The 27,808-nt window shown below is 45.5% G+C and overlaps 1 protein-coding gene and 10 non-coding genes across 11 annotated transcripts; all 11 read right to left on the minus strand.

The window, feature by feature from the left end:
• Positions 1-1,778: 1,778 nt before the first annotated feature.
• On the minus strand, positions 1,779-1,851 carry trnaf-gaa. Its single transcript has one exon. It is a non-coding gene; the product is annotated as a tRNA-Phe (tRNA).
• Positions 1,852-1,933: 82 nt separating this feature from the next.
• On the minus strand, positions 1,934-2,007 carry trnai-aau. Its single transcript has one exon. It is a non-coding gene; the product is annotated as a tRNA-Ile (tRNA).
• A 1,534-nt stretch (positions 2,008-3,541) lies between these two features.
• On the minus strand, positions 3,542-3,614 carry trnaf-gaa. The gene has a single exon. It is a non-coding gene; the product is annotated as a tRNA-Phe (tRNA).
• Positions 3,615-5,737: 2,123 nt separating this feature from the next.
• Positions 5,738-5,810, minus strand: trnaf-gaa. Its single transcript has one exon. It is a non-coding gene; the product is annotated as a tRNA-Phe (tRNA).
• An 82-nt stretch (positions 5,811-5,892) lies between these two features.
• On the minus strand, positions 5,893-5,966 carry trnai-aau. The gene has a single exon. It is a non-coding gene; the product is annotated as a tRNA-Ile (tRNA).
• Positions 5,967-7,793: 1,827 nt separating this feature from the next.
• trnaf-gaa lies at positions 7,794-7,866 on the minus strand. The gene has a single exon. It is a non-coding gene; the product is annotated as a tRNA-Phe (tRNA).
• A 1,034-nt stretch (positions 7,867-8,900) lies between these two features.
• On the minus strand, positions 8,901-8,973 carry trnaf-gaa. Its single transcript has one exon. It is a non-coding gene; the product is annotated as a tRNA-Phe (tRNA).
• Positions 8,974-10,009: 1,036 nt separating this feature from the next.
• Positions 10,010-10,082, minus strand: trnaf-gaa. The gene has a single exon. It is a non-coding gene; the product is annotated as a tRNA-Phe (tRNA).
• A 1,684-nt stretch (positions 10,083-11,766) lies between these two features.
• trnaf-gaa lies at positions 11,767-11,839 on the minus strand. The gene has a single exon. It is a non-coding gene; the product is annotated as a tRNA-Phe (tRNA).
• Positions 11,840-12,862: 1,023 nt separating this feature from the next.
• trnaf-gaa lies at positions 12,863-12,935 on the minus strand. The gene has a single exon. It is a non-coding gene; the product is annotated as a tRNA-Phe (tRNA).
• Positions 12,936-25,942: 13,007 nt separating this feature from the next.
• LOC118947138 (TOG array regulator of axonemal microtubules protein 1-like) lies at positions 25,943-27,321 on the minus strand. Its single transcript, XM_036972395.1, has 2 exons — positions 27,253-27,321; positions 25,943-26,162 (listed from the first exon to the last, which is right to left on the minus strand). Exons 1-2 carry the CDS (start codon positions 27,309-27,311, stop codon positions 25,979-25,981), a joined length of 243 nt encoding a protein of 80 aa, XP_036828290.1. The 5' UTR covers positions 27,312-27,321; the 3' UTR covers positions 25,943-25,978.
• Positions 27,322-27,808: the final 487 nt, after the last annotated feature.

The following is a 27,808-nucleotide window of genomic DNA, read 5'->3' on the forward strand; positions in this document are numbered from 1 at the left end:
TTCGACTCTGTCAATCACCGTATTCTTATCGGCAGACTCAGTAGCCTCGGTTTTTCGGATGACTGCCTTGCCTGGTTCACCAATTACTTTGCAGACAGAGTTCAGTGTGTCAAATCGGAGGGCATGCTGTCCGGTCCTCTGGCAGTCTCTATGGGGGTGCCACAGGGTTCAATTCTCGGGCCGACTCTTTTCTCTGTATATATCAATGATGTTTCTCATGCTGCGGGCGATTCCCTGATCCACCTCTACGCAGACGACACCATTCTATATACTTCCGGCCCGTCCTTGGACACTGTGCTATCTAACCTCCAAACGAGCTTCAATGCCATACAGCACTCCTTCCGTGGCCTCCAACTGCTCTTAAACGCTAGTAAAACCAAATGCATGCTTTTCAACCGTTCGCTGCCTGCACCCGCACGCCTGACCAGCATCACCACCCTGGATGGTTCCGACCTTGAATATGTGGACATCTATAAGTACCTAGGTGTCTGGCAAGACTCTAAACTCTCCTTCCAGACCCATATCAAACATCTCCAATCGAAAATCAAATCAAGAGTCGGCTTTCTATTCCGCAACAAAGCCTCCTTCACTCACGCCGCCAAACTTACCCTAGTAAAACTGACTATCCTACCGATCCTCGACTTCGGCGATGTCATCTACAAAATTGCTTCCAACACTCTACTCAGCAAACTGGATGCAGTTTATCACAGTGCCATCCGTTTTGTCACTAAAGCACCTTATACCACCCACCACTGCGACTTGTATGCTCTAGTCGGCTGGCCCTCGCTACATATTCGTCGCCAGACCCACTGGCTCCAGGTCATCTACAAGTCCATGCTAGGTAAAGCTCCGCCTTATCTCAGTTCACTGGTTACGATGGCAACACCCATCCGTAGCACGCGCTCCAGCAGGTGTATCTCACTGATCATCCCTAAAGCCAACACCTCATTTGGCCGCCTTTCGTTCCAGTTCTCTGCTGCCTGTGATTGGAACGAATTGCAAAAATCGCTGAAGTTGGAGACTTTTATCTCCCTCACCAACTTCAAACATCTGCTATCTGAGCAGCTAACCGATCGCTGCAGCTGTACATAGTCTATTGGTAAATAGCCCACCCATTTTCACCTACCTCATCCCCATACTGTTTTTATTTATTTATTTTTCTGCTCTTTTGCACACCAATATCTCTATCTCTACCTTTACATAACCATCTGATCATTTATCACTCCAGTGTTAATCTGCATAATTGTAATTATTTGCCTACCTTCTCATGCCTTTTGCACACAATGTATATATAGACTCCCCTTTTTTCTACTGTGTTATTGACTTGTTAATTGTTTACTCCATGTGTAACTCTGTGTTGTCTGTCCACACTGCTATGCCTTATCTTGGCCAGGTCGCAGTTGCAAATGAGAACTTGTTCTCAACTAGCCTACCTGGTTAAATAAAGGTAAAATAAAAAAATAAAAAATAAAAAAAAATTGTGTTTGCTTAGCATGCTATAGTTAGTGGGATCGATTCCCGCAATCCCCAAAAACAATTTTTGTTGTGGATCCAAGAAAGCTCCAGTTCACACTTCATGCAGCCTTGTCTTACGACAACCTACTGTCATGTAACAATGACAAGCAACTTTCCTGTAACACTGATGTCAAAATGTCAGATGAAAAAGCAAGAAATCACTTACTTTCAGAGGAGCAGCGTAGCACACACCATTGAGGCCCACAAACAAAGCTGTGGATAGTTTCCTTGAAGCCAGAGCATGAAGATAGAACAAATACAAATGCCGAAACCAGGGATCGAACCAGGGACCTTTAGATCTTCAGTCTAACGCTCTCCCAACTGAGCTATTTCGGCATTTCACTAATTTTAATTCTGTGGCACCCTTGACAATTCACATGCATGTGACTCACAATTTTGACACTCAAAATGTACATCATAGCCAGTACGGGGATCGAACCCATGACCTTGGCGTTATTAACACCACACTCTAACCAACTGAGCTAACCGGCCATTTGCTATTTTGCTCAATTGTTGAAATGCACCGAGCCTCTGCAAGTGCTGGCACATAAACAAACAAGTCCACCAACAGCATAGCCTGACAAGACTGGACCCTCTAGGTTGCTTCTTGCGGAAATTCCAAACGGCTGGGGAATTAGCTCAAATGCTTTGCATGCATGAGGTAGTGGGATCGATGCCTGCATTCTCCAAAAGCAAATTCTTTCATGGATTCAAGAAAACTCCAGTTCACACTTCATGCAGCCTTGTCTTATGACAACCTACTGTCATGTAAACAATGACAAGAAACTGTCATGTAACAATGACAAGAAACTCTCATGTAACACTGATGTCACAATGTCAGATGAAAAAGAAAGACATTACTTACTTTCAGAGGAGCAGCGTATCACACACTCTAACCAACTGAGCTAACCGGCCGCTGGCTACAGAGCACAATTGTTGAGATGCACCGAGCCTCTGCAAGTGCTGGAGCACAAACTAACAAGTCCACCAACAGCATAGCCTGACAAGACTGGACACTCTTGGTTGCTCCTTGTGGCAATTCCAAACAGCTGGGGAATTTGATCAATTGGTATTGTGTTTGCTTAGCATGCGTGGGATCGATTCCCGCAATCCCCAAAAACATTTTTTTTTGTGGATCCAAGAAAGCCCCACTTCACACTTCATGCAGCCTTGTCTTACGACAACCTACTGTCATGTAACAATGACAAGCAACTTTCCTGTAACACTGATGTCAAAATGTCAGATGAAAAAGCAAGAAATTACTTACTTTCAGAGGAGCAGCGTAGCACACACCATTGAGGCCCACAAACAAAGCTGTGGATAGTTTCCTTGAAGCCAGAGCATGAAGAAAGAACAAATACAAATGCCGAAACAGGGACCTTTAGATCTTCAGTCTAACGCTCTCCCAACTGAGCTATTTCAGCAATTCGCTAATTTTAATTCTGTGGCACCCTTGACAATTCACATGCATGTGACTCACAATTTTGACACTCAAAATGTACATCATAGCCAATATGGGGATCAAACCCATGACCTTGGCATTATTAGCACCACACTCTAACCAACTCAGCTAACCGGCCATTTGCTATTTTGCTCAATTGTTGAAATGCACCGAGCCTCTGCAAGTGCTGGCACGTAAACAAACAAGTCCACCAACAGCATAGCCTGACAAGACTGGACCCTCTAGGTTGCTTCTTGCGGAAATTCCAAACGGCTGGGGAATTAGCTCAAATGCTTTGCATGCGTGAGGTAGTGGGATCGATGCCTGCATTCTCCAAAAGCAAATTCTTTCATGGATCCAAGAAAACTCCAGTTCACACTTCATGCAGCCTTGTCTTACGACAACCTACTGTCATGTAAACAATGACAAGAAACTTTCCTGTAACACTGATGTCAAAATGTCAGATGAAAAAGCAAGAAATTACTTACTTTCAGAGGAGCAGCGTAGCACACACCATTGAGGCCCACAAACAAAGCTGTGGATAGTTTCCTTGAAGCCAGAGCATGAAGAAAGAACAAATACAAATGCCGAAACCCAGGATCGAACCAGGGACCTTTAGATCTTCAGTCTAACGCTCTCCCAACTGAGCTATTTCGGCAATTCACTAATTTTAATTCTGTGGCACCCTTGACAATTCACATGCATGTGACTCACAATTTTGACACTCAAAATGTACATCATTGCCAGTACGGGGATCGAACCCATGACCTTGGCATTATTAGCACCACACTCTAACCAACTGAGCTAACCAGCCATTTGCTATTTTGCTCAATTGTGGCAATGCACCGAGCCTCTGCAAGTGCTGGCACGTAAACAAACAAGTCCACCAACAGCATAGCCTGACGAGACTGGACCCTCTAGGTTGCTTCTTGCGGAAATTCCAAACGGCTGGGGAATTAGCTCAAATGCTTTGCATGCGTGAGGTAGTGGGATCGATGCCTGCATTCTCCAAAAGCAAATTCTTTCATGGATCCAACAAAACTCCAGTTCACACTTAATGCAGCCTTGTCTTACGACAACCTACTGTCATGTAAACAATGACAAGAAACTGTCATGTAACAATGACAAGAAACTCTCATGTAACACTGATGTCACAATGTCAGATGAAAAAGAAAGACATTACTTACTTTCAGAGGAGCAGCGTATCACACACTCTAACCAACTGAGCTAACCGGCCGCTGGCTACAGAGCACAATTGTTGAGATGCACCGAGCCTCTGCAAGTGCTGGAGCACAAACTAACAAGTCCACCAACAGCATAGCCTGACAAGACTGGACACTCTTGGTTGCTCCTTGTGGCAATTCCAAACAGCTGGGGAATTTGATCAATTGGTGTTGTGTTTGCTTAGCATGCTATAGTTAGTGGGATCGATTCCCGCAATCCCCAAAAACATTTTTGTTGTGGATCCAAGAAAGCTCCAGTTCACACTTCATGCAGCCTTGTCTTACGACAACCTACTGTCATGTAACAATGACAAGAAACTGTCATGTAACAATGACAAGAAACTCTCATGTAACACTGATGTCACAATGTCAGATGAAAAAGAAAGACATTACTTACTTTCAGAGGAGCAGCGTATCACACACTCTAACCAACTGAGCTAACCGGCCGCTGGCTACAGAGCACAATTGTTGAGATGCACCGAGCCTCTGCAAGTGCTGGAGCACAAACTAACAAGTCCACCAACAGCATAGCCTGACAAGACTGGACACTCTTGGTTGCTCCTTGTGGCAATTCCAAACAGCTGGGGAATTTGATCAATTGGTATTGTGTTTGCTTAGCATGCGTGGGATCGATTCCCGCAATCCCCAAAAACATTTTTTTTTGTGGATCCAAGAAAGCCCCACTTCACACTTCATGCAGCCTTGTCTTACGACAACCTACTGTCATGTAACAATGACAAGCAACTTTCCTGTAACACTGATGTCAAAATGTCAGATGAAAAAGCAAGAAATTACTTACTTTCAGAGGAGCAGCGTAGCACACACCATTGAGGCCCACAAACAAAGCTGTGGATAGTTTCCTTGAAGCCAGAGCATGAAGAAAGAACAAATACAAATGCCGAAACAGGGACCTTTAGATCTTCAGTCTAACGCTCTCACAACTGAGCTATTTCGGCAATTCACTAATTTTAATTCTGTGGCACCCTTGACAATTCACATGCATGTGACTCACAATTTTGACACTCAAAATGTACATCATAGCCAGTACGGGGATCGAACCCATGACCTTGGCGTTATTAGCACCACACTCTAACCAACTCAGCTAACCAGCCATTTGCTATTTTGCTCAATTGTGGCAATGCACCGAGCCTCTGCAAGTGCTGGCACGTAAACAAACAAGTCCACCAACAGCATAGCCTGACGAGACTGGACCCTCTAGGTTGCTTCTTGCGGAAATTCCAAACGGCTGGGGAATTAGCTCAAATGCTTTGCATGCGTGAGGTAGTGGGATCGATGCCTGCATTCTCCAAAAGCAAATTCTTTCATGGATCCAAGAAAACTCCAGTTCACACTTCATGCAGCCTTGTCTTACGACAACCTACTGTCATGTAAACAATGACAAGAAACTTTCCTGTAACACTGATGTCAAAATGTCAGATGAAAAAGCAAGAAATTACTTACTTTCAGAGGAGCAGAGTAGCACACACCATTGAGGCCCACAAACAAAGCTCTGGATAGTTTCCTTGAAGCCAGAGCATGAAGAAAGAACAAATACAAATGCCGAAACCCGGGATCGAACCAGGGACCTTTAGATCTTCAGTCTAACGCTCTCCCAACTGAGCTATTTCGGCAATTCACTCATTTTAATTCTGTGGCACCCTTGACAATTCACATGCATGTGACTCACAATTTTGACACTCAAAATGTACATCATAGCCAGTACGGGGATCGAACCCATGACCTTGGCGTTATTAGCACCACACTCTAACCAACTGAGCTAACCAGCCAGTTGCTATTTTGCTCAATTGTGGCAATGCACCGAGCCTCTGCAAGTGCTGGCACGTAAACAAACAAGTCCACCAACAGCATAGCCTGACGAGACTGGACCCTCTAGGTTGCTTTTTGCGGAAATTCCAAACGGCTGGGGAATTAGCTCAAATGCTTTGCATGCGTGAGGTAGTGGGATCGATGCCTGCATTCTCCAAAAGCAAATTCTTTCATGGATTCAAGAAAACTCCAGTTCACACTTCATGCAGCCTTGTCTTACGACAACCTACTGTCATGTAAACAATGACAAGAAACTGTCATGTAACAATGACAAGAAACTCTCATGTAACACTGATGTCACAATGTCAGATGAAAAAGAAAGACATTACTTACTTTCAGAGGAGCAGCGTATCACACACTCTAACCAACTGAGCTAACCGGCCGCTGGCTACAGAGCACAATTGTTGAGATGCACCGAGCCTCTGCAAGTGCTGGAGCACAAACTAACAAGTCCACCAACAGCATAGCCTGACAAGACTGGACACTCTGGACACCAATCCCCAAAAACATTTTTTTTTGTGGATCCAAGAAAGCCCCACTTCACACTTCATGCAGCCTTGTCTTACGACAACCTACTGTCATGTAACAATGACAAGCAACTTTCCTGTAACACTGATGTCAAAATGTCAGATGAAAAAGCAAGAAATTACTTACTTTCAGAGGAGCAGCGTAGCACACACCATTGAGGCCCACAAACAAAGCTGTGGATAGTTTCCTTGAAGCCAGAGCATGAAGAAAGAACAAATACAAATGCCGAAACAGGGACCTTTAGATCTTCAGTCTAACACTCCCAACTGAGCTATTTCAGCAATTCACTAATTTTAATTCTGTGGCACCCTTGACAATTCACATGCATGTGACTCACAATTTTGACACTCAAAATGTACATCATAGCCAATATGAGGATCAAACCCATGACCTTGGCATTATTAGCACCACACTCTAACCAACTCAGCTAACCGGCCATTTGCTATTTTGCTCAATTGTTGAAATGCACCGAGCCTCTGCAAGTGCTGGCACGTAAACAAACAAGTCCACCAACAGCATAGCCTGACAAGACTGGACCCTCTAGGTTGCTTCTTGCGGAAATTCCAAACGGCTGGGGAATTAGCTCAAATGCTTTGCATGCGTGAGGTAGTGGGATCGATGCCTGCATTCTCCAAAAGCAAATTCTTTCATGGATCCAAGAAAACTCCAGTTCACACTTCATGCAGCCTTGTCTTACGACAACCTACTGTCATGTAAACAATGACAAGAAACTTTCCTGTAACACTGATGTCAAAATGTCAGATGAAAAAGCAAGAAATTACTTACTTTCAGAGGAGCAGCGTAGCACACACCATTGAGGCCCACAAACAAAGCTGTGGATAGTTTCCTTGAAGCCAGAGCATGAAGAAAGAACAAATACAAATGCCGAAACCCAGGATCGAACCAGGGACCTTTAGATCTTCAGTCTAATGCTCTCCCAACTGAGCTATTTCAGCAATTCACTAATTTTAATTCTGTGGCACCCTTGACAATTCACATGCATGTGACCCAAAAACATTTTTTGTTGTGGATCCAAGAAAGCTCCAGTTCACACTTCATGCAGCCTTGTCTTACGACAACCTACTGTCATGTAACAATGACAAGCAACTTTCCTGTAACACTGATGTCAAAATGTCAGATGAAAAAGCAAGAAATGACTTACTTTCAGAGGAGCAGCGTAGCACACACCATTGAGGCCCACAAACAAAGCTGTGGATAGTTTCCTTGAAGCCAGAGCATGAAGAAAGAACAAATACAAATGCCGAAACCCGGGATCGAACCAGGGACCTTTAGATCTTCAGTCTAACGCTCTCCCAACTGAGCTATTTCAGCAATTCACTAATTTTAATTCTGTGGCACCCTTGACAATTCACATGCATGTGACTCACAATTTTGACACTCAAAATGTACATCATAGCCAGTACGGGGATCGAACCCATGACCTTGGCGTTATTAGCATCACACTCTAACCAACTGAGCTAACCAGCCATTTGCTATTTTGCTCAATTGTGGCAATGCACCGAGCCTCTGCAAGTGCTGGCACGTAAACAAACAAGTCCACCAACAGCATAGCCTGACGAGACTGGACCCTCTAGGTTGCTTCTTGCAGAAATTCCAAACGACTGGGGAATTAGCTCAAATGCTTTGCATGCGTGAGGTAGTGGGATCGATGCCTGCATTCTCCAAAAGCAAATTCTTTCAAGGATCCAAGAAAACTCCAGTTCACACTTCATGCAGCCTTGTCTTACGACAACCTACTGTCATGTAAACAATGACAAGAAACTGTCATGTAACAATGACAAGAAACTCTCATGTAACACTGATGTCACAATGTCAGATGAAAAAGAAAGACATTACTTACTTTCAGAGGAGCAGCGTATCACACACTCTAACCAACTGAGCTAACCGGCCGCTGGCTACAGAGCACAATTGTTGAGATGCACCGAGGCTCTGCAAGTGCTGGAGCACAAACTAACAAGTCCACCAACAGCATAGCCTGACAAGACTGGACACTCTTGGTTGCTCCTTGTGGCAATTCCAAACAGCTGGGGAATTTGATCAATTGGTATTGTGTTTGCTTAGCATGCTATAGTTAGTGGGATCGATTCCCGCAATCCCCAAAAACATTTTTTGTTGTGGATCCAAGAAAGCTCCAGTTCACACTTCATGCAGCCTTGTCTTACGACAACCTACTGTCGTGTAACAATGACAAGCAACTTTCCTGTAACACTGATGTCAAAATGTCAGATGAAAAAGCAAGAAATGACTTACTTTCAGAGGAGCAGCGTAGCACACCATTGAGGCCCACAAACAAAGCTGTGGATAGTTTCCTTGAAGCCAGAGCATGAAGATAGAACAAATACAAATGCCGAAACCAGGGATCGAACCAGGGACCTTTAGATCTTCAGTCTAACGCTCTCCCAACTGAGCTATTTCGGCAATTCACTAATTTTAATTCTGTGGCACCCTTGACAATTCACATGCATGTGACTCACAATTTTGACACTCAAAATGTACATCATAGCCAATATGGGGATCAAACCCATGACCTTGGCGTTATTAGCACCACACTCTAACCAACTCAGCTAACCGGCCATTTGCTATTTTGCTCAATTGTTGAAATGCACCGAGCCTCTGCAAGTGCTGGCACGTAAACAAACAAGTCCACCAACAGCATAGCCTGACAAGACTGGACCCTCTAGGTTGCTTCTTGCGGAAATTCCAAACGGCTGGGGAATTAGCTCAAATGCTTTGCATGCGTGAGGTAGTGGGATCGATGCCTGCATTCTCCAAAAGCAAATTCTTTCATGGATCCAAGAAAACTCCAGTTCACACTTCATGCAGCCTTGTCTTACGACAACCTACTGTCATGTAAACAATGACAAGAAACTTTCATGTAACAATGACAAGAAACTCTCATGTAACACTGATGTCACAATGTCAGATGAAAAAGAAAGACATTACTTACTTTCAGAGGAGCAGCGTATCACACACTCTAACCAACTGAGCTAACCGGCCGCTGGCTACAGAGCACAATTGTTGAGATGCACCGAGCCTCTGCAAGTGCTGGAGCACAAACTAACAAGTCCACCAACAGCATAGCCTGACAAGACTGGACACTCTTGGTTGCTCCTTGTGGCAATTCCAAACAGCTGGGGAATTTGATCAATTGGTATTGTGTTTGCTTAGCATGCTATAGTTAGTGGGATCGATTCCCGCAATCCCCAAAAACATTTTTTGTTGTGGATCCAAGAAAGCTCCAGTTCACACTTCATGCAGCCTTGTCTTACGACAACCTACTGTCATGTAACAATGACAAGCAACTTTCCTGTAACACTGATGTCAAAATGTCAGATGAAAAAGCAAGAAATGACTTACTTTCAGAGGAGCAGCGTAGCACACACCATTGAGGCCCACAAACAAAGCTGTGGATAGTTTCCTTGAAGCCAGAGCATGAAGAAAGAACAAATACAAATGCCGAAACCCGGGATCGAACCAGGGACCTTTAGATCTTCAGTCTAACGCTCTCCCAACTGAGCTATTTCGGCAATTCACTAATTTTAATTCTGTGGCACCCTTGACAATTCACATGCATGTGACTCACAATTTTGACACTCAAAATGTACATCATAGCCAATATGGGGATCAAACCCATGACCTTGGCGTTATTAGCACCACACTCTAACCAACTCAGCTAACCGGCCATTTGCTATTTTGCTCAATTGTTGAAATGCACCGAGCCTCTGCAAGTGCTGGCACATAAACAAACAAGTCCACCAACAGCATAGCCTGACAAGACTGGACCCTCTAGGTTGCTTCTTGCGGAAATTCCAAACGGCTGGGGAATTAGCTCAAATGCTTTGCATGCATGAGGTAGTGGGATCGATGCCTGCATTCTCCAAAAGCAAATTCTTTCATGGATCCAAGAAAACTCCAGTTCACACTTCATGCAGCCTTGTCTTACGACAACCTACTGTCATGTAAACAATGACAAGAAACTGTCATGTAACAATGACAAGAAACTCTCATGTAACACTGATGTCACAATGTCAGATGAAAAAGAAAGACATTACTTACTTTCAGAGGAGCAGCGTATCACACACTCTAACCAACTGAGCTAACCGGCCGCTGGCTACAGAGCACAATTGTTGAGATGCACCGAGCCTCTGCAAGTGCTGGAGCACAAACTAACAAGTCCACCAACAGCATAGCCTGACAAGACTGGACACTCTTGGTTGCTCCTTGTGGCAATTACAAACAGCTGGGGAATTTGATCAATTGGTATTGTGTTTGCTTAGCATGCGTGGGATCGATTCCCGCAATCCCCAAAAACATTTTTTTTTGTGGATCCAAGAAAGCCCCACTTCACACTTCATGCAGCCTTGTCTTACGACAACCTACTGTCATGTAACAATGACAAGCAACTTTCCTGTAACACTGATGTCAAAATGTCAGATGAAAAAGCAAGAAATGACTTACTTTCAGAGGAGCAGCGTAGCACACACCATTGAGGCCCACAAACAAAGCTGTGGATAGTTTCCTTGAAGCCAGAGCATGAAGAAAGAACAAATACAAATGCCGAAACAGGGACCTTTAGATCTTCAGTCTAACGCTCTCCCAACTGAGCTATTTCGGCAAGTCACTAATTTTAATTCTGTGGCACCCTTGACAATTCACATGCATGTGACTCACAATTTTGACACTCAAAATGTACATCATAGCCAACATGGGGATCGAACCCATGACCTTGGCGTTATTAGCACCACACGCTAACCAACTCAGCTAACCGGCCATTTGCTATTTTGCTCAATTGTTGAAATGCACCGAGCCTCTGCAAGTGCTGGCACGTAAACAAACAAGTCCACCAACAGCATAGCCTGACAAGACTGGACCCTCTAGGTTGCTTCTTGCGGAAATTCCAAACGGCTGGGGAATTAGCTCAAATGCTTTGCATGCGTGAGGTAGTGGGATCGATGCCTGCATTCTCCAAAAGCAAATTCTTTCAAGGATCCAAGAAAACTCCAGTTCACACTTCATGCAGCCTTGTCTTACGACAACCTACTGTCATGTAAACAATGACAATAAACTTTCCTGTAACACTGATGTCAAAATGTCAGATGAAAAAGCAAGAAATTACTTACTTTCAGAGGAGCAGCGTAACACACACCATTGAGGCCCACAAACAAAGCTGTGGATAGTTTCCTTGAAGCCAGAAGAAAGAACAAATACAACTGCCGAAACCCGGGATCGAACCAGGGACCTTTAGATCTTCAGTCTAATGCTCTCCCAACTGAGCTATTTCAGCAATTCACTAATTTTAATTCTGTGGCACCCTTGACAATTCACATGCATGTGACTCACAATTTTGACACTCAAAATGTACATCATAGCCAGTACGGGGAACGAACCCATGACCTTGGCGTTATTAGCACCACACTCTAACCAACTGAGCTAACCAGCCATTTGCTATTCTGCTCAATTGTTGAAATGCACCGAGCCTCTGCAAGTGCTGGCACGTAAACAAACAAGTCCACCAACAGCATAGCCTGACAAGACTGGACCCTCTAGGTTGCTTCTTGCGGAAATTCCAAACGGCTGGGGAATTAGCTCAAATGCTTTGCATTCGTGAGGTAATGGAATCGATGCCTGCATTCTCCAAAAGCAAATTCTTTCATGGATCCAACAAAACTCCAGTTCACACTTCATGCAGCCTTGTCTTACGACAACCTACTGTCATGTAAACAATGACAAGAAACTTTCCTGTAACAATGACAAGAAACTGTCATGTAATACTGATGTCACAATGTCAGATGAAAAAGAAAGACATTACTTACTTTCAGAGGAGCAGCGTATCACACACTCTAACCAACTGAGCTAACCGGCCGCTGGCTACAGAGCACAATTGTTGAGATGCACCGAGCCTCTGCAATTGCTGGAGCACAAACTAACAAGTCCACCAACAGCATAGCCTGACAAGACTGGACACTCTTGGTTGCTCCTTGTGGCAATTACAAACAGCTGGGGAATTTGATCAATTGGTATTGTGTTTGCTTAGCATGCTATAGGTAGTGGGATCGATTCCCGCATTCCCCAAAAACATTTTTTTTGGTGGATCCAAGAAAGCTCCAGTTCACACTTCATGCAGCCTTGTCTTACGACAACCTACTGTCATGTAACAATGACAAGCAACTTTCCTGTAACACTGATGTCAAAATGTCAGATGAAAAAGCAAGAAATTACTTACTTTCAGAGGAGCAGCGTAGCACACACCATTGAGGCCCACAAACAAAGCTGTGGATAGTTTCCTTGAAGCCAGAACAAATACAAATGCCGAAACCCGGGATCGAACCAGGGACCTTTAGATCTTCAGTCTAACGCTCTCCCAACTGAGCTATTTTGGCAATTCACTCATTTTAATTCTGTGGCACCCTTGACAATGCACATGCATGTGACTCACAATTTTGACACTCAAAATGTACATCATAGCCAGTACGGGGATCGAACCCATGACCTTGGCGTTATTAGCATCACACTCTAACCAACTGAGCAAACCAGCCATTTGCTATTTTGCTCAATTGTTGAAATGCACCGAGCCTCTGCAAGTGCTGGCACGTAAACAAACAAGTCCACCAACAGCATAGCCTGACGAGACTGGACCCTCTAGGTTGCTTCTTGCGGAAATTCCAAACGGCTGGGGAATTAGCTCAAATGCTTTGCATGCGTGAGGTAGTGGGATCGATGCCTGCATTCTCCAAAAGCAAATTCTTTCATGGATCCAAGAAAACTCCAGTTCACACTTCATGCAGCCTTGTCTTACGACAACATACTGCCATGTAACAATGACAAGCAACTTTCATCTAACACTGATGTCAAAATGTCAGATGAAAACGAAAACGTAGCACACACAATTGAGGCCCTTAAACAAAGCTGTGGGCAGTTTCCTTGAAGCCAAAGGAGAGCATAAAGATAGAACAAATCCTAATTCCGAAACCCTGGATCGAATCAGGGCCCTTTAGATCTTCCGTCTAAAGCTCTCCCAACTGAGTTATTTCTGCAAGTCACTACACCTAATTCTGTGGCACCCTTGACGATACACACGCATGTGACTCACAATTTTGACACAAAATGTACCCCATGGCCAGTACGGGAACAAAGCGACGACCTTGGAGTTATTTGCATCACGCTCTAACCGACTGAGCTACCCAGCCAGCCACTGGCGAGGCGTATGCCGTTGAGTGTTGAGAGTCTGCGAGTGTGGTGAGGTTATGCGTGTCTCCCCGCTCTGTGCCCTGTGCTCGTGGGTCAGAGCGACCCAGGCCCTGTGTTTCCAGGGCTCGCGCTCTGTGCTCTGTGCTCGTGGGTCAGAGCGACCCATGCCCTGTGTTTCCAGGGCTCCCGCTCTGTGCTCTTGGGTCAGAGTGACCCAGCCAGCCACTGGCAAGGCGTATGCCGTTGAGTGTAGAGAGTCTGAGAGTGTGGTGAGGTTATGCGTGTCTCCCCGCTCTGTGCCCTGTGCTCGTGGGTCAGAGCGACCCAGGCCCTGTGTTTCCAGGGCTCCCACTCTGTGCTCTGTTCTCGTGGGTCAGAGCGACCCTGCCAGCCAATGGCAAGGCTAATGCCATTGAGTGTAGAGAGTCTGAGAGTGTGGCGAGGTTGTGCCTGGTTCCCTGCTCTGTGCTCTTCGCTCGTGGGTCAGAGCGACCCAGCCAGCCACTATGCAGGTCCAGACATGCTCCGCTGTGTGCTAGAGAGTAGCCAAGTTGTTATTGTTGTGCTCTGTGCTCTGCGCTCGTGGGTCAGAGCGACACTGCCAGCCGCTGGCGAGGCGTATGCCGTTGAGTGTAGAGAGTCTGCGAGTGTGGCGAGGTTGTGCCTGGCTCCCCGCTTTGTGCTCTGTGCCCACGTGTCAGAGCAACCCAGCCAGCCACTACCTGTGTTTCCAGGGCTCCCACTCGGTGCTCTGTGCTCGTGGGTCACAGCGACCCTGCTAGCCACTGGTGGGGCGTATGCCGTTGAGTGTAGAGAGTCTGCGAGTGTGGCGAGGTTGTGCCTGGCTCCCCGCTCTGTGCTCGTGGGTCAGAGTGACCCAGCCAGCCACTACACAGGTCCAGACATGCCCCGCTGTGTGCTAGAGAGCAGCCAAGTGCTATAGTTGTGCTCTGTGCTCTGCGCTCATAGGTCAGAGCGACCCTGCCAGCCACTGGCGAGGCGTATGCCGTTGAGTGTAGAGAGTCTGCGAGTGTGGCGAGGTTGTTCGTGGATCCCCGCTCTGTGCTGTCTGCTCCTGGGTCAGAGCGATCCAGCCAGCCACTACCTGTGTTTCCAGCGCTCCTGCTCTATGCTCTGCGCTCGGTGGGTCAGAGAGACCCAGCCAGCCACTCCACAGGTCCACACATGCTCAGCTGTGTGCTAGAGAGCAGCTCGGGTGGGGTGGCTCAACTGCACACGGCTACACACGCGCACAAGCGAGCCTCGTGCATTTTCAGGTCTTGGTCTCCCGCGTAAGCCGACCGGCCGGCCGTAGGGAGGGTACTAATATTGTCAGCGGCACACACACCCACACCCACCCACACACACACACAGTGACTGGCGCCCCGCTCTTCACCGCTGCTCAGTGGACCCGATCAGTGGACCCGAGCGGTCATGGCCGTGCGTTTAATGGCATCGCAGGTTCTAGAACAGATCTTGTCCAGTGTGGACCAAGAAGACTACTCAGATTCCCAGGAGGAGGAGGAAGAGGAAGAGGTTTCGGAAGACGAAGATGGGGAGGAATACAACCCCGAGCGCCGCAAGGTCGACGATGCTTCTTCTCACTCTTCTGAGGAAGAGCCCGAGGAAGTCCCCGAGGACGAGCACGAGGACCAACACGAGGAGATCTGACTCCGGACCAAAGGGAGACGTCGTTGCTGTCGAAAAACGGCAAAATCGAATCATCCCGTGGCTTATGGCCGCCACCGCAGGGCCCTCGCGATCTGCCACACCGGGCTGGACGAGACTCCGGGCCCCACGGCCTATGCCGAAACCAGGCCCGTGATATCGCGTCTGCCTTCCACCTGTTTGTCACACCGCCGATAGAAAGGATAATTGTGGAAAAGACGAACCTGCACGGGGCCAGAAAATACGACGATGGCTGGCGACCCATGGACGCCACGGACCTGCGCACCTACGTAGGGCTGCTGATCCTAGTGGGCGTCTACAGGTCCCGAGGCGAGGCCACGGCAAGCCTGTGGGACGCAGAGAGCGGCAGGACCATGTTCCGAGCCACCATGCCGCTCTAGGTCTTTCACAGGTACTCGTGGCAGCTGCGATTCGACGACCGCCAGTCGAGACCCGCCAGACTCGCCACGGACAAACTCGCAGCCATACGAGAGGTCTGGGACATGTGGGAGGCGCGGCTGCTGGCCCTCTACAACCCGGGGCCTGACGTGACGGTGGACGAGCAACTGGTCCCGTTCAGAGGTACTGTGCGTGCGTGTGCGTGACAGCATTAGCAGCAGTAGCAGCGTGTGTAACACAAAAGGTCGTTGGCCCCAATGAGAGAGTAACAAGGCTAATCTCTTCTCCCCTTATCCCCAGCAAGCCGGCGAAATACGTCTTATGTGGGTGGCCTGCGACGCCAAGTCCAGCTACGCTTGGAGGATGCAAGTGTACACCGGCAAGGCAGCCAGCGGAGGCCCCGAGAAGAACCAGGGGATCCGCGTCGTCCTCGATCTGACAACGGGACTGAGCGGTCGCAACGTCACCTGTGACAACTTCTTTACCTCCTACGAACTGGAATGGCGGCTCCTCGAGAGGAACCTCACCATGGTGGGCACGTTGAGAAAGAACAAGGCCGAACTCCCGCCCGCGCTGCTCGAGTCCAACGGCAGACAGGCCCTGTCCTCCAGGTTTGCCTTCACGCCCACCGCCACTCTAGTGTCCTACCTGGCAAAGAAAAACAAGAACGTTCTACTTTTGAGCACGCTGCAACATTAGCGATCGCCGCGACAGGAAGCCGGCCGTCATCCTAGACTACAACTGCAACAAGGGCGGCGTGGACAACCTAGACAAGGTGGTCGGCACCTACAGCTGCAGACGGATGACTGCCCTCTGGCCCCTGGTCGTCTTCCACAACATCTTCGACGTGTCCTCCTACAACGCCTTTGTCACATGGCGAGAGATCAAGCCTGACTGGATGCCTTGCAAGCGGAACAAGCGCAGGGTGTTCCTCGAGCAGCTGGGAAAGGCACTTGTGAAGCCGCTGATCCAAAGAAGGCAGCATCTCCCCCGCACCGAAGCGGCGTCAGCACTTGTCAAAGTCCTACAGAGTGCTACGGCGGCTTGTGATCAACAGCGCGAGGAGCCCGCCACTGGAACCGCCGCTGCCCCGCTCGCTGCCCCAGCCACCGGGGCAAGTAAGAGGAAGAGGTGTCAGCTCTGTCCACCCAAGAAGGACTCCAAGACACACACGGTGTGCTGCAGGTGTAAGAAATACATCTGCAAAGGCTGTTCACACGCATACTGTCACACTTGCGCACATTGGGCCTTTAGCCAGGACGGGAACAGGGTGACCCGGAGGACGCGGGGACTAGACACAATACGAGGACGACGGGAGGGATAACAATACATAACAGCCATACCCAAAGTCACAATGCCCGCAACACAGGGAAGGTAGTGTAGAGGGGGGGGGGGGGGGGGGGCGTTTTTAAAACCGATAAACAAACCCACACGGGGCCCAAGGGCACACGGGGAGCAGACTGCTGGAAATCAAACAGTGGCCTGCCCGTGAAATGTCCAGGATGTGAGTTTTGAGGCAGGTCCTCCCACTATTGTCCACCCGTATCCAACAGTCGCTATTGTATCCAACTTACTACTACAGGGAAGTGCCTAAATATCAGGTTGGGTTGTTAAAACAGTTTACATGTCTTAACACTGGGAAAGAAGTATCAGCTATATTCAGCATGAATGTTACGGCTAACCTGTTCATCTTTGTTGCAGCAATGCACTTGTATCTAAATGTGCATCTGTATGGGCAGCACGGTGGAAACAGTGATGACCCTGTATTTAACAAAGATTACCCGGGTATGGATGGGGGACTTGATCTTGACGGTGAATATCGGGCTATGGATGGGGGACCTGAGTTTGATGGAGAGCAGGGTTGTGAATGGAGGACCTGAGTTTGACAACCCTCTGTTAAAAGGTAGATCTAAAGTGTCCTGGGCTATCCTAGGTGGTTCGAGTGACCACTCTATACCTGACCTCATTGGGGTAGACAAAGGTTATTGCTACGGGGACATTTGTAGGGAATATGACACATGGAACGTTACTTACCGGGTGACATTGATGAAACAGTACCAAGTGTATAAACTTGATGGGAGATCTGCCTATCACTCTAGTTTGCTACTACGGTAAAGGCAAGTCTGACGTCTCTGTATTTTCTGTGGTGTTCAACTGGAAGACAACATCTACTCAGTCTCTAATAGCCAGTGGATCACAATACAAGGCAGGTCTACGGATCATGTTGACCTGTGCATCTGGACGATACATGGATGGACCCGGAACAGCCCTGGTAGATCGGCCTTACTACGCAGCCTGTCCTGTGGACTGTACCAGATACGAAGTGAGCACTGGCGCCAGACTACATTCCCTGGGTCTCAGTGTACTGAAGACTGAAGGTGTGAGGATGATGGACCCGGCTTCGGTCTCACTGAATCTGACACTGCTTCGAGAAAGTATGGGGGAGATGTAATTATAATAACAGTTGAATTGTTATATTGTATTAATTTGGTAAGATGGTGTTGCGGACCTCGTTGTCAATAATATACATTGGTAGCACTTGACATTTGCTTGTGCTCTACAAATGTGCTCTTCAGACATAGCAGCAAAAACAAATGTGTTGACACAGGAAGAAAAAGCAACATGATATAAACAAAGAAAATGAAAGGAAAAAGGAAAAAAGAAGAGGTTGAAATTAATGGGAACTTAGCAAGCCTAGGCAACAGATGAGAAAGTTTGGCTTTCAGGAAGAGGCTGGGTAGCGTGGTCTAAGGCTACTATGGCACAGGACGAGGTAGTTAAGGTAAGGGATTACCCCCTTGAAGTGGACAACAATGAATGGGAACATTATAACATTTGGCGAAACATATACACAATGATAAATACCACTCAGAAGGATGGCAATTCATGCAATGCTTATGGCAAGTGTCATTCAGATAAAATCCCAAAGAGGGCGAGCGCGCTCCACCGTAAATGTTCATATTGCAAATGGACATCAAGTCAAGACCCAAGTGTCAATTTATAAAAAATAAAAAAACATTTTCAAAAATGTATCACCCCCTAAAAAAGTGCTTTCTGGACCGTTTTTTGAAATTCTTTTGATTTTTTTTGTCAATTACACATGTATAAGAACTGTATGAACATACCTTTGTCATATTTGATTGAGTTGTCCATAAGGCGCATGTTATGTCCATTTGCCATATATGATCATAGGACGTCAGCTTCTGAACCCAAAAGTCAGTGAACCAAATTGCATTTGTACTGCCCAAATGGTATATATCACTATGTTAAGCCCTGAATCAACCTAGGTCCATATGTCTTGTATGATGAGAGAGAAGAGGGACTGAAAAACTGCCAGGTAGGCCAGCTGAACATTTACTCAAAACATCCTCAATAGGCACTGATGAAGATTTGGTCTAAAGTGCATTTAGTGGCTTAAAAACGCGATGCAATTTCTAAAGGCGGCAACTTATTAGCAGCAAAACCTTGTGTCTTCATTTTGATGTCTCCAAATTGACTTTAGTTGCAGTGTAACGTTAGCTAGCTAGCTAAGAGATTAAGTGGAGACCACGAAATTTTTTCTTACAAACATTGCTAGTTAATGACAACATTTCCATCTGTCTAAAGTAAATTCGATGACATGATGATAATGGCAGTCGTTTCCTACTAAATATTTGCCTACTTTAGCAATGTCATCGTATTTCGAAGCCACTATAGTTGTCACGAATCCCGCTTCCTGAGTCTGTGTTTGCCTGTGTTTCTGTCCTGGAGTGTGTTTCCGATGTCCTGGAACGCACCCTGTCTGGTTGCCGGGCGAATTAGCTTGTTGGGAGATCATGTTCACCCGCACCTGTATCCCATCAGTAATCTGCACACCTGTCCTGATCATCACCTCTCCCCTTCAAAAGCTCTGACCTGACATCCATTCCCTGCCGGATCGTTAGCCATGAACAGTATGTTGTGCCAGAGTATCAGCATCAAGTTGGATAGAATTTGTTTTGTTGTTTGTTACGTATTGCTTGCCTTGAACTTACCTCTGTTTGTTCTGTCTTCAGTTACTCACCCGGATCATTTACCCCATTCCCGCCTGGTCGTCAGAGGATTCCGCTTCCCCATTGGATCCACCTATTTACTCCCATCAACTCATCACCGCTACACCACCTGGATATATCTACCCATTCACTTGTAAATAAATACTCACCTTTTTCCTACTCTCCTTGTCCTGGTCTGCTTCTGGGTTTGATTTTGAAGAATCGTGACAATAGTGTAATTTAGGCGAAACAGTCATAGCTCCCATTCAAAGTAATTTACTTTCGGACATCAATGTGTCTGGAACGTTGATAACAATGCCAATGACTTGACCGCGTGATGGAGTTGCAACCCATGAAAATGTAAGCTCCAATTCAGATACCTACTGACTTTGTCTCTACAAATGTGATCAAGTTGCTTGTCTCACGCAACATACATTACAGATCACATTTACGGAACGTGTCTCTCTCTGATTTACTGTCACCGTCTCTCTCTCAGGCACAGACCTATCAGGAAACGTTATCTTCTATGGGAAGGGTTTTGTACGGTTAGACCGAAGAGACACATCGAGTCTTCAACTGTCTGCCTGACTTCACCGCCATTGGGCGGGCGCCCTTCGCCGCCCCCTGGACCTCTCCTTTCTTTGGACCTCTCTCTTCTTGCTCAACACCGACATCTGAAGCTATCACGAGATATCAGGCACGTCCAGTATTAGGCACTTTCAGGTTCAGAGAAAAGCACCAGGCATAAAGTGGCTCTTAACAACTCCACAAGGCTACAGGGCCAGATGGATTACCAGGACATGTACTCAGAGCCAGGGGCAGGCCTTAGGTTTTAGAAGTGGTGGGAGGTCTGGGGGTCCTCCCTACGAATTTCTGGGTCATCTAAAGCTCATTTCTACACAATCTAATACTACCATTTTAGGGTCATGTTGTGGTCACTTTTATTATAAATCAGAATGTGTTCAGGTCCTAAAATGAACCCCCACCAACTGCCAAATGGAGGTAGATTTTGGCAGTGTTGGGTAAGATGTCTATTTCACTAGCCACGTTGATGGGAGGTCAGGGCTCCACAGTGCCAGCATTTCACTCACTTGTAAATCAAAATAGTCAAGCATGATCACATTTACAGTAAAATACATGCTGCAGTAGCTGTATTTCTGCTGTTTTGTTTCATAGCTGGTAAATGACTCGCATAAAGTCAAAGAACTACAAATTCTATATAGCCTATCCCACCTTGTGCTGCAACACTGTCTGGCTGGGGGTTGTGCACACATGACGATCTGAGTGAAAGATACATTTTTAGAAGCGCTGCGCATAGGAATAAAAGTTGGTCTAATTTACTTGAAACTAAAGACTACTGGAGGGAGACTTGGTCCTTGTGTTTCTTGGCTATTTACATTGTTTTGTTCACAAGCTACGTTGTTTTTCAATGTTTGAGTTTCAACTGCTAGGGAAGAGAAGACAAAGCTGCTACTAGTCAGACTCAATCTCACAGGCAGTGGTGGGGAGTCGACTTCAAAAGAATCGAGTCTGTCCACTCACGGTGTCAACTACAATTTTTGGGTGTCAAGCTTGGCGGAATGGACTCCTCAGATTTAGTATTTTCTGCAATGGAGGAAACTATTTTCCATGGTTTACTTCAACAGCACAAACTCTCGCATCTTTCACAGCAAAGAAAGACGGAGTTAGCAATGGAGAGAGAGAGAGATGGGAGGGGCAAAGCCAGGCATAGGTAGGCACAGAGTTAGCGATGGAGAGAGAGAGAGAGGTGGGAGGGGCAAAGCCAGGCATAGGTAGGCATGTTGGCCACCAGGCAGACAGTCAGAAATGTGCAACTGTTTTCCGTAGTCTACTTCAAGAACACAAATTCTTGGATCTTTCACAGCCAAGAAAGATGAAGTCAGCAATAGAGAGAGTGAAATTGGAGGGGCAAAGCCAGGCATAAGTAGGCATGTTGGCGACCACGCAGACAGTCAGAAACGTGCATCAGTAATCAACAGATTTAGGCTATAGACTATATCAATGCTGTATTGTGCAATTTCTTGGCTTGCAATGTCTCGTGCAAGTTCACTAAAGTAAGGGCTATCAATGAGTATGCTGAACTATTCAACACGCAACAGACCGAAGAGAAATGCACACTAGCATTTTTCATAGCGAATAGCGAAGAGAAAGGGGAGCAGGCGAGGAAGAGTGAGGATCGGAGCAGGCAGAGAGACAGTCAACCATGCGCATAGGGTATACCAGTGGTTCCTAACTTTTTTGGTTACTGTACCACCAACTGAATTTAGCCTTGCCCAGAGTACCCCTGAAGTACCCCCCCATGTGCATTTTACCAGTAAGCCTATGGTCTCAAGTACCCCCTGTGGTTAGGCCAAGAACCCTCAGTGGTCCTAGTACCCCTGGTTGGGAACCACTGGGCTATACTGTATGTTCCCCTCTCACCAGGCTCGAATATGACTCTCACATTATTAACTCATGTAGAATATCTCAACAGCATGGGATGTTAGGTGAGAAGGACAACTCCAATAAGAATCCCTATTGTAAACTGTCTAGGGTGATGACAATAGGGTATTAACTAGAGGTCGACCGATTAATCGGAATGGCCGATTAATTAGGGCCGATTTCCAGTTTTCATAACAATCAGAAATCGGTAAATTTGGGCGCCGATTTTGCCGATTTAAATTATTATATATTTTTTTCTTTACACCTTTATTTAACTAGGCAAGTCAGTTAAGAACACGTTCTTATTTTCAATGACGGTCTAGGAACGTTCTAGAACAACAGATTTTTACCTTGTCAGCTGGGCGGATCCAATTTTGCACCCTTACGCTCTAACCACCTGATTACATTGCACTCCATGAGGAGCCTGCCTGTTACGCGAATGCAGTAAGCCAAGGTAAGTTGCTTGCTAGCATTAAACTTATCTTATAAAAAACAATCAATCAACGACTGTCGTTGCTCCAATGTGTACTTAACCATAAACTTCAATGCCTTTTTTAAAATCAATACACAAGTGTATATTTTTAAACCTGCATATTTAGCTAAAAGAAATCCAGGTTAGCAGGCAATATTAACCAGGTGAAATTGTGTCACCTCTTGCGTTCATTGCACGCAGAGTCAGGGTATATGCAGCAGTTTGGGCCGCCTGGCTCTTTGCGAACTAATTTGCCAGAATTGTACATAATTATGACATAATATTGAAGGTTGTGCAATACTTAGACTCATGGATGCCACCCGTTAGATAAAATATGGAACGGAATAAACGTTTTGTTTTCGAGGTGATCATTTCCGGATTTGACCTAAGGCTCGTATTTCTGTGTGTTTATTATAGTTAAGTCTATGATTTGATAGAGCAGTCTGACTGAGGGGTGGTAGGCAGCAGCAGGCTCGTAATAGTCAAAGGTATATGGTTTAGAGAGAAATAGCCGACGCGTTATAATTCCTGTAATAACTTGTGGCTGAACTTGAAAGAGGTTCCTTCGTTATTTTACCGTTCATGTCTTCCATAGAGAATGTCTTGATCTACTTCAAATAAGGTCTGTGTCCCGTGCAGGCTTAAACCGCCTTGGCGTTTTGATACCCTTGTAAATCTCACTAGGATAAGGTAACATTTGTCAATATATTTTCATAAATCCACTCTATACATTTTTTTATCTTCGCTTATATTTAGCCAATATTGATCAGTTACCTTGTCCTATGGATATCTACACAGTTAAAAAAAATGTCAAGGTGGTTCTAAGCCTACACGAAACACAACCTTATTTTAAGTGAATCTAAAAATATCCTATGGAATAAATGAATGAAGGAACCGCTTTTCAGATTTTGCTAGAAGGTGTCATGGGAATTATGACTCGCACTTTGGTAGTCAATTCTTACCATGCCCATTATTAAAATAGGATTTCCTGCATATAGAAATTACAGTTTGTTTTCAACATTCATCATTCATGTTATTTGAGACTAAATTGATTTTATTTATGCATTATATTAAGTTAAAATAAAAGTGTTCATTGTTCATTCAGTATTGTTGCAATTGTCATTATTACAAAAATGTCTAATATATATATATATACACACACACACAGTGGGGGGGGAAAGTATTTAGTCAGCCACCAATTGTGCAAGTTCTCCCACTTAAAAAGATGAGAGAGGACTGTAATTTTCATCATAGGTACACTTCAACTATGACAGACAAAATGAGAAAACAAATCCAGAAAATCACATTGTAGGATTTTTAATGAATTTATTTGCAAAGGATGGTGGAAAATAAGTATTTGGTCACCTACAAACAAGCAAGATTTCAGGCTCTCACAGACCTGTAACTTCTTCTTTAAGAGGCTCCTCTGTCCTCCACTCGTTACCTGTATTAATGGCACCTGTTTGAACTTGTTATCAGTATAAAAGACACCTGTCCACAACCTCAAACAGTCACACTCCAAACTCCACTATGGCCAAGACCAAAGAGATGTCAAAGAACACCAGAAACAAAATTGTAGACCTGTACCAGGCTGGGAAGACTGAATCTGCAATAGGCAGCTTGGTTTGAATAAATTTGTATTTACTTTTTCTTTATTTAACCAGACTTAAGAACAAATTCTTATTTTCAATGACGGCCTAGGAACAGTTGGTTAACTGTCTGTTCAGGGGCAGAAGGACAGATTTGTACCTTGTCAGCTTGGGGATTTGAACTTGCAACCTTTCGGGTACTAGTCCAACACTCTAACCACTAGGCTACCCTGTGGGAGCAATTATTAGGAAATGGAAGACATACAAGACTGGATGTAACTGGAGCAGCAGCACAGCCAGGTGGACTGTGGACAGCAAGGAGCGCTCAGTTGCACGAGATAAAGAAAGAAAGAAAGAAAGAACGAGAGAATTAGAGAGAGCATACTTAAATTCACACAAGACACCGGATAAGACCAGAGAAATACTCCAGATATAACAGACAAACCATAGCCCCCCGACACATAAACTACTGCAGCATAAATACTGGAGGCTGACTCAGTAGAGGTCGGGAGACACTGTGGCCCCATCCAACGATACCCCCGGACAGGGCCAAACAGGCAGGGTATAACCCTACCCACTTTGCCAAAGCACAGCCCCCACACCACTAGAGGGATATCTTCAACCACCAATTTACCATCCTGAGACAAGGCCGAGCATAGCCCACAAAGATCTCCGCCACGGCACAACCCAAGGGGGGGCGCCAACCCAGACAGGAAGAGAAACCTGAGAAAAAATAAGACATACATTAAGGTAGAATTTGCAAGAGGGTTTGTTTGAGCAATGTACCGCATTACCTGATCTTCAAATCATCTCAACAATCTAACAATTGGGTTTTAACCGTTCGTTATTATGAAAATCTTAGCGAATCTGCACAGCGCTTGGCTCAGACCGACCATTGTGATCAAGTAGGGTTGTCTTCATTAGGCACCAAACAGAAGGAAGGAAACTGAATCAGGTACTCACTATTTGGACTCATTTACATTTGTAATTTTTACCCCAATTTCGTGATATCCAATAGGTAGTTGCAATCTTTGCCCATCGCTGCAACTCCCGTAAAGACTCTGGAGAGGCGAAGGTCGAGAGCCGTGCGTCCTCCGAAACACAACCCAGCCAGGCCGCACTGCTTCTTGACACAATGCCCGCTTAACCTGGAAGCCAGCAGCACCAATGTGTCGGAGGAAACACCATACACTTGGTGACCGTGTCAGCGTCCATTGCACCCCGCCTACCACAGGAGGTTGCTAGTTGGCGTAGGGAGAAGAACATCCCTGCCGGCCAAACATCCCGGCTAAGCTTTTGGCTTTTTAACTTTCAAACCCACATGGGTGCCTGGACTTGGATTGTCCTATGCCACGTAGCACTTATTTGTGTTTATAATTTTTCATTTTTGTTTTCAATTACTATTTCCCTCCAAGAGAACCTGTGGTTGTTTTGGAATACCTAAAATCTGCAATTCAATCCATGACACCCTTTAGCAAAGATGCTGTAGACAGACGACAATGTGGCTTTTAAAGTCAATTTCAATTTGTATTTGTGGTAAACGCTGCAGATGTTGACTCAAGACTAAATTACCTTTAAAAGCTGCATTGTCGGCGATCTAGTGCTATAGCGAGCCATGGATTTAATCCCAGCCTTAACTGTTATGTTGAAGCAAGCTACTTTACAGGAGGAACTTCCCACCTGACTTCCTGTGAAGGGTCCACAGCCAGTTTACTGACGGCAATCAAGAAACGGTCAGTGAGGTCTTTCTTCCCCGAGAGGAGACGAGCCGTCCCCATGACCTCAGCCAGTCTCTCCAGGTGCTGAGCAGTACAGCTCCTCACCGCAGCGTTACGGTGGCTGAGGAAGGAAAAACAGAGCACATCAGTTACATGTCATAGAGATACATGAGTTAGGAGATGAATGATAATGGATTGTATTGATGAAGTCTCATCGATGGATCAAAATGTTCGGTAAGACTTTATATTAAGGTCCCTTAATATACCATTTATAAACTGTTTGTAAAGAGTTTACTTACCATTTATGAATCATTATTCCTACATTTGTAAATGTCAATAAGAAATCTATAAATAGTTATTTACACATTTATAAACGCTATTTTAAATGATTTGTTCATGATTTATCAGATAATTGATAAGGTTCACAATTTGTAAATTATTAATAATGTACTACTAATGTACTATAAACCAGTTATAAAGGAGTTATTGTCAAGGCATTTGTTAATGGTTGATTAATGGTTTGACTCACCATTTATATACATATTTATAAATGTCACAAATGGTGTATTTATTAATGTGAGTACATGCACTTACTAATACCTCAGTGCCTCACTAATAGCCCCTAATCTAAAGTGTTCACTATATATTCACTATATACTTTATACATTTTTATTTTATTTATTTTACCTTTATTTAACTAGGCAAGTCAGTTAAGAACAAATTCTTATTTCAATGACGACCTAGGAACAGCGGGTTAACTGCCTGTTCAGGGGCAGAACGACCTTGTCAGCTCGGGGATTTGAACTTGCAACCTTCCGGTTACTAGTACAACGCTCTAACCACTAGGCTACCCTGCCGCCCCTAAATGACTTGTTACTCCACAAAGGCTAGCACACATCAGTAGACAGTACCTCTCCACCAATGGCTAAAAATAATCTAAATAACGCAATGGTTAAATAAGAAGTACACAACACAAGGAAGTATAAGACATAACAAAAAAATGTGATTCCATTCAAATGTGACGTCTAGCGTTGGGGTGAGTTGCTGCCGGAACTGTTGTGGAATAACCTAGCATGCTGATGAAAAAGGCAGTTAATTAAAAACTAGCAGTATTTCAATCTTCTCAATTTTGAGGCTTGGATAATGGGATAATTTGTGGAAGTCCGGATCTACCGCTTAGTGAGTGTTAATGGACCCCTCTCCTTCTTTACCTCAGCCCACCGACCAGCAGGGCATTCATGACACGGGTAGGGGTGCAGCTCTGCACCATGTGACCCAGGGCAAAGTTGGTGCCCTGCGGGATGAGGGTGTTGGCCTTCCTGGCTTTGTGGAGCAGCACGCGTGCCGTCCCCTCCACCTCACTGTCCATGGCCCTCTGGAGGTGTACGTACATGTCACCCAGTGTGGCCATGGCGGCACAGGACACTACAGAGCGCAGGTTCTTCACCTGAATCATAATAACATGCAGAGGACCAGCTATTAATGTTGAGCAGTACAACCCACGAACATCAGAAACATGACACAATAATTTGACTTGTTCTCCAAATGTAGCAGATTTGTGCAGATGAATGAATAGGGCAGTGAATGAATACAGCTACCTCATTTATAATGGCAAGGCAGATATCATGGAGTTTAGGCATCAGTATGTCCATGTGGTTCTGAGCCATCACACGGAGAGAGGTCAAGCCCTCGATCTTCTTCTCCCTGCAATTCAGTGAAAGAAATGTAAGCATTTTACACAACATTTTCCAAAAACATTATAATGAT

This window comes from Oncorhynchus mykiss, unplaced genomic scaffold (genome assembly GCF_013265735.2).
Source record: "Oncorhynchus mykiss isolate Arlee unplaced genomic scaffold, USDA_OmykA_1.1 un_scaffold_156, whole genome shotgun sequence".
Classification (NCBI taxonomy): Eukaryota; Metazoa; Chordata; class Actinopteri; order Salmoniformes; family Salmonidae; genus Oncorhynchus; species Oncorhynchus mykiss.

Excerpts from the sequence above, each read along its gene's own strand:
- LOC118947138 (XM_036972395.1), bottom strand. The coding sequence starts at position 27,311 with ATGGTGCAGAGCTGCACCCCTACCCGTGTCATGAATGCCCTGCTGGTC. Across the intron at positions 26,163-27,252 it reads CTGCTGGTCGGTGGGCTGAG|CCACCGTAACGCTGCGGTGA; the intron begins GTAAAGAAGGAG and ends TTCCTTCCTCAG.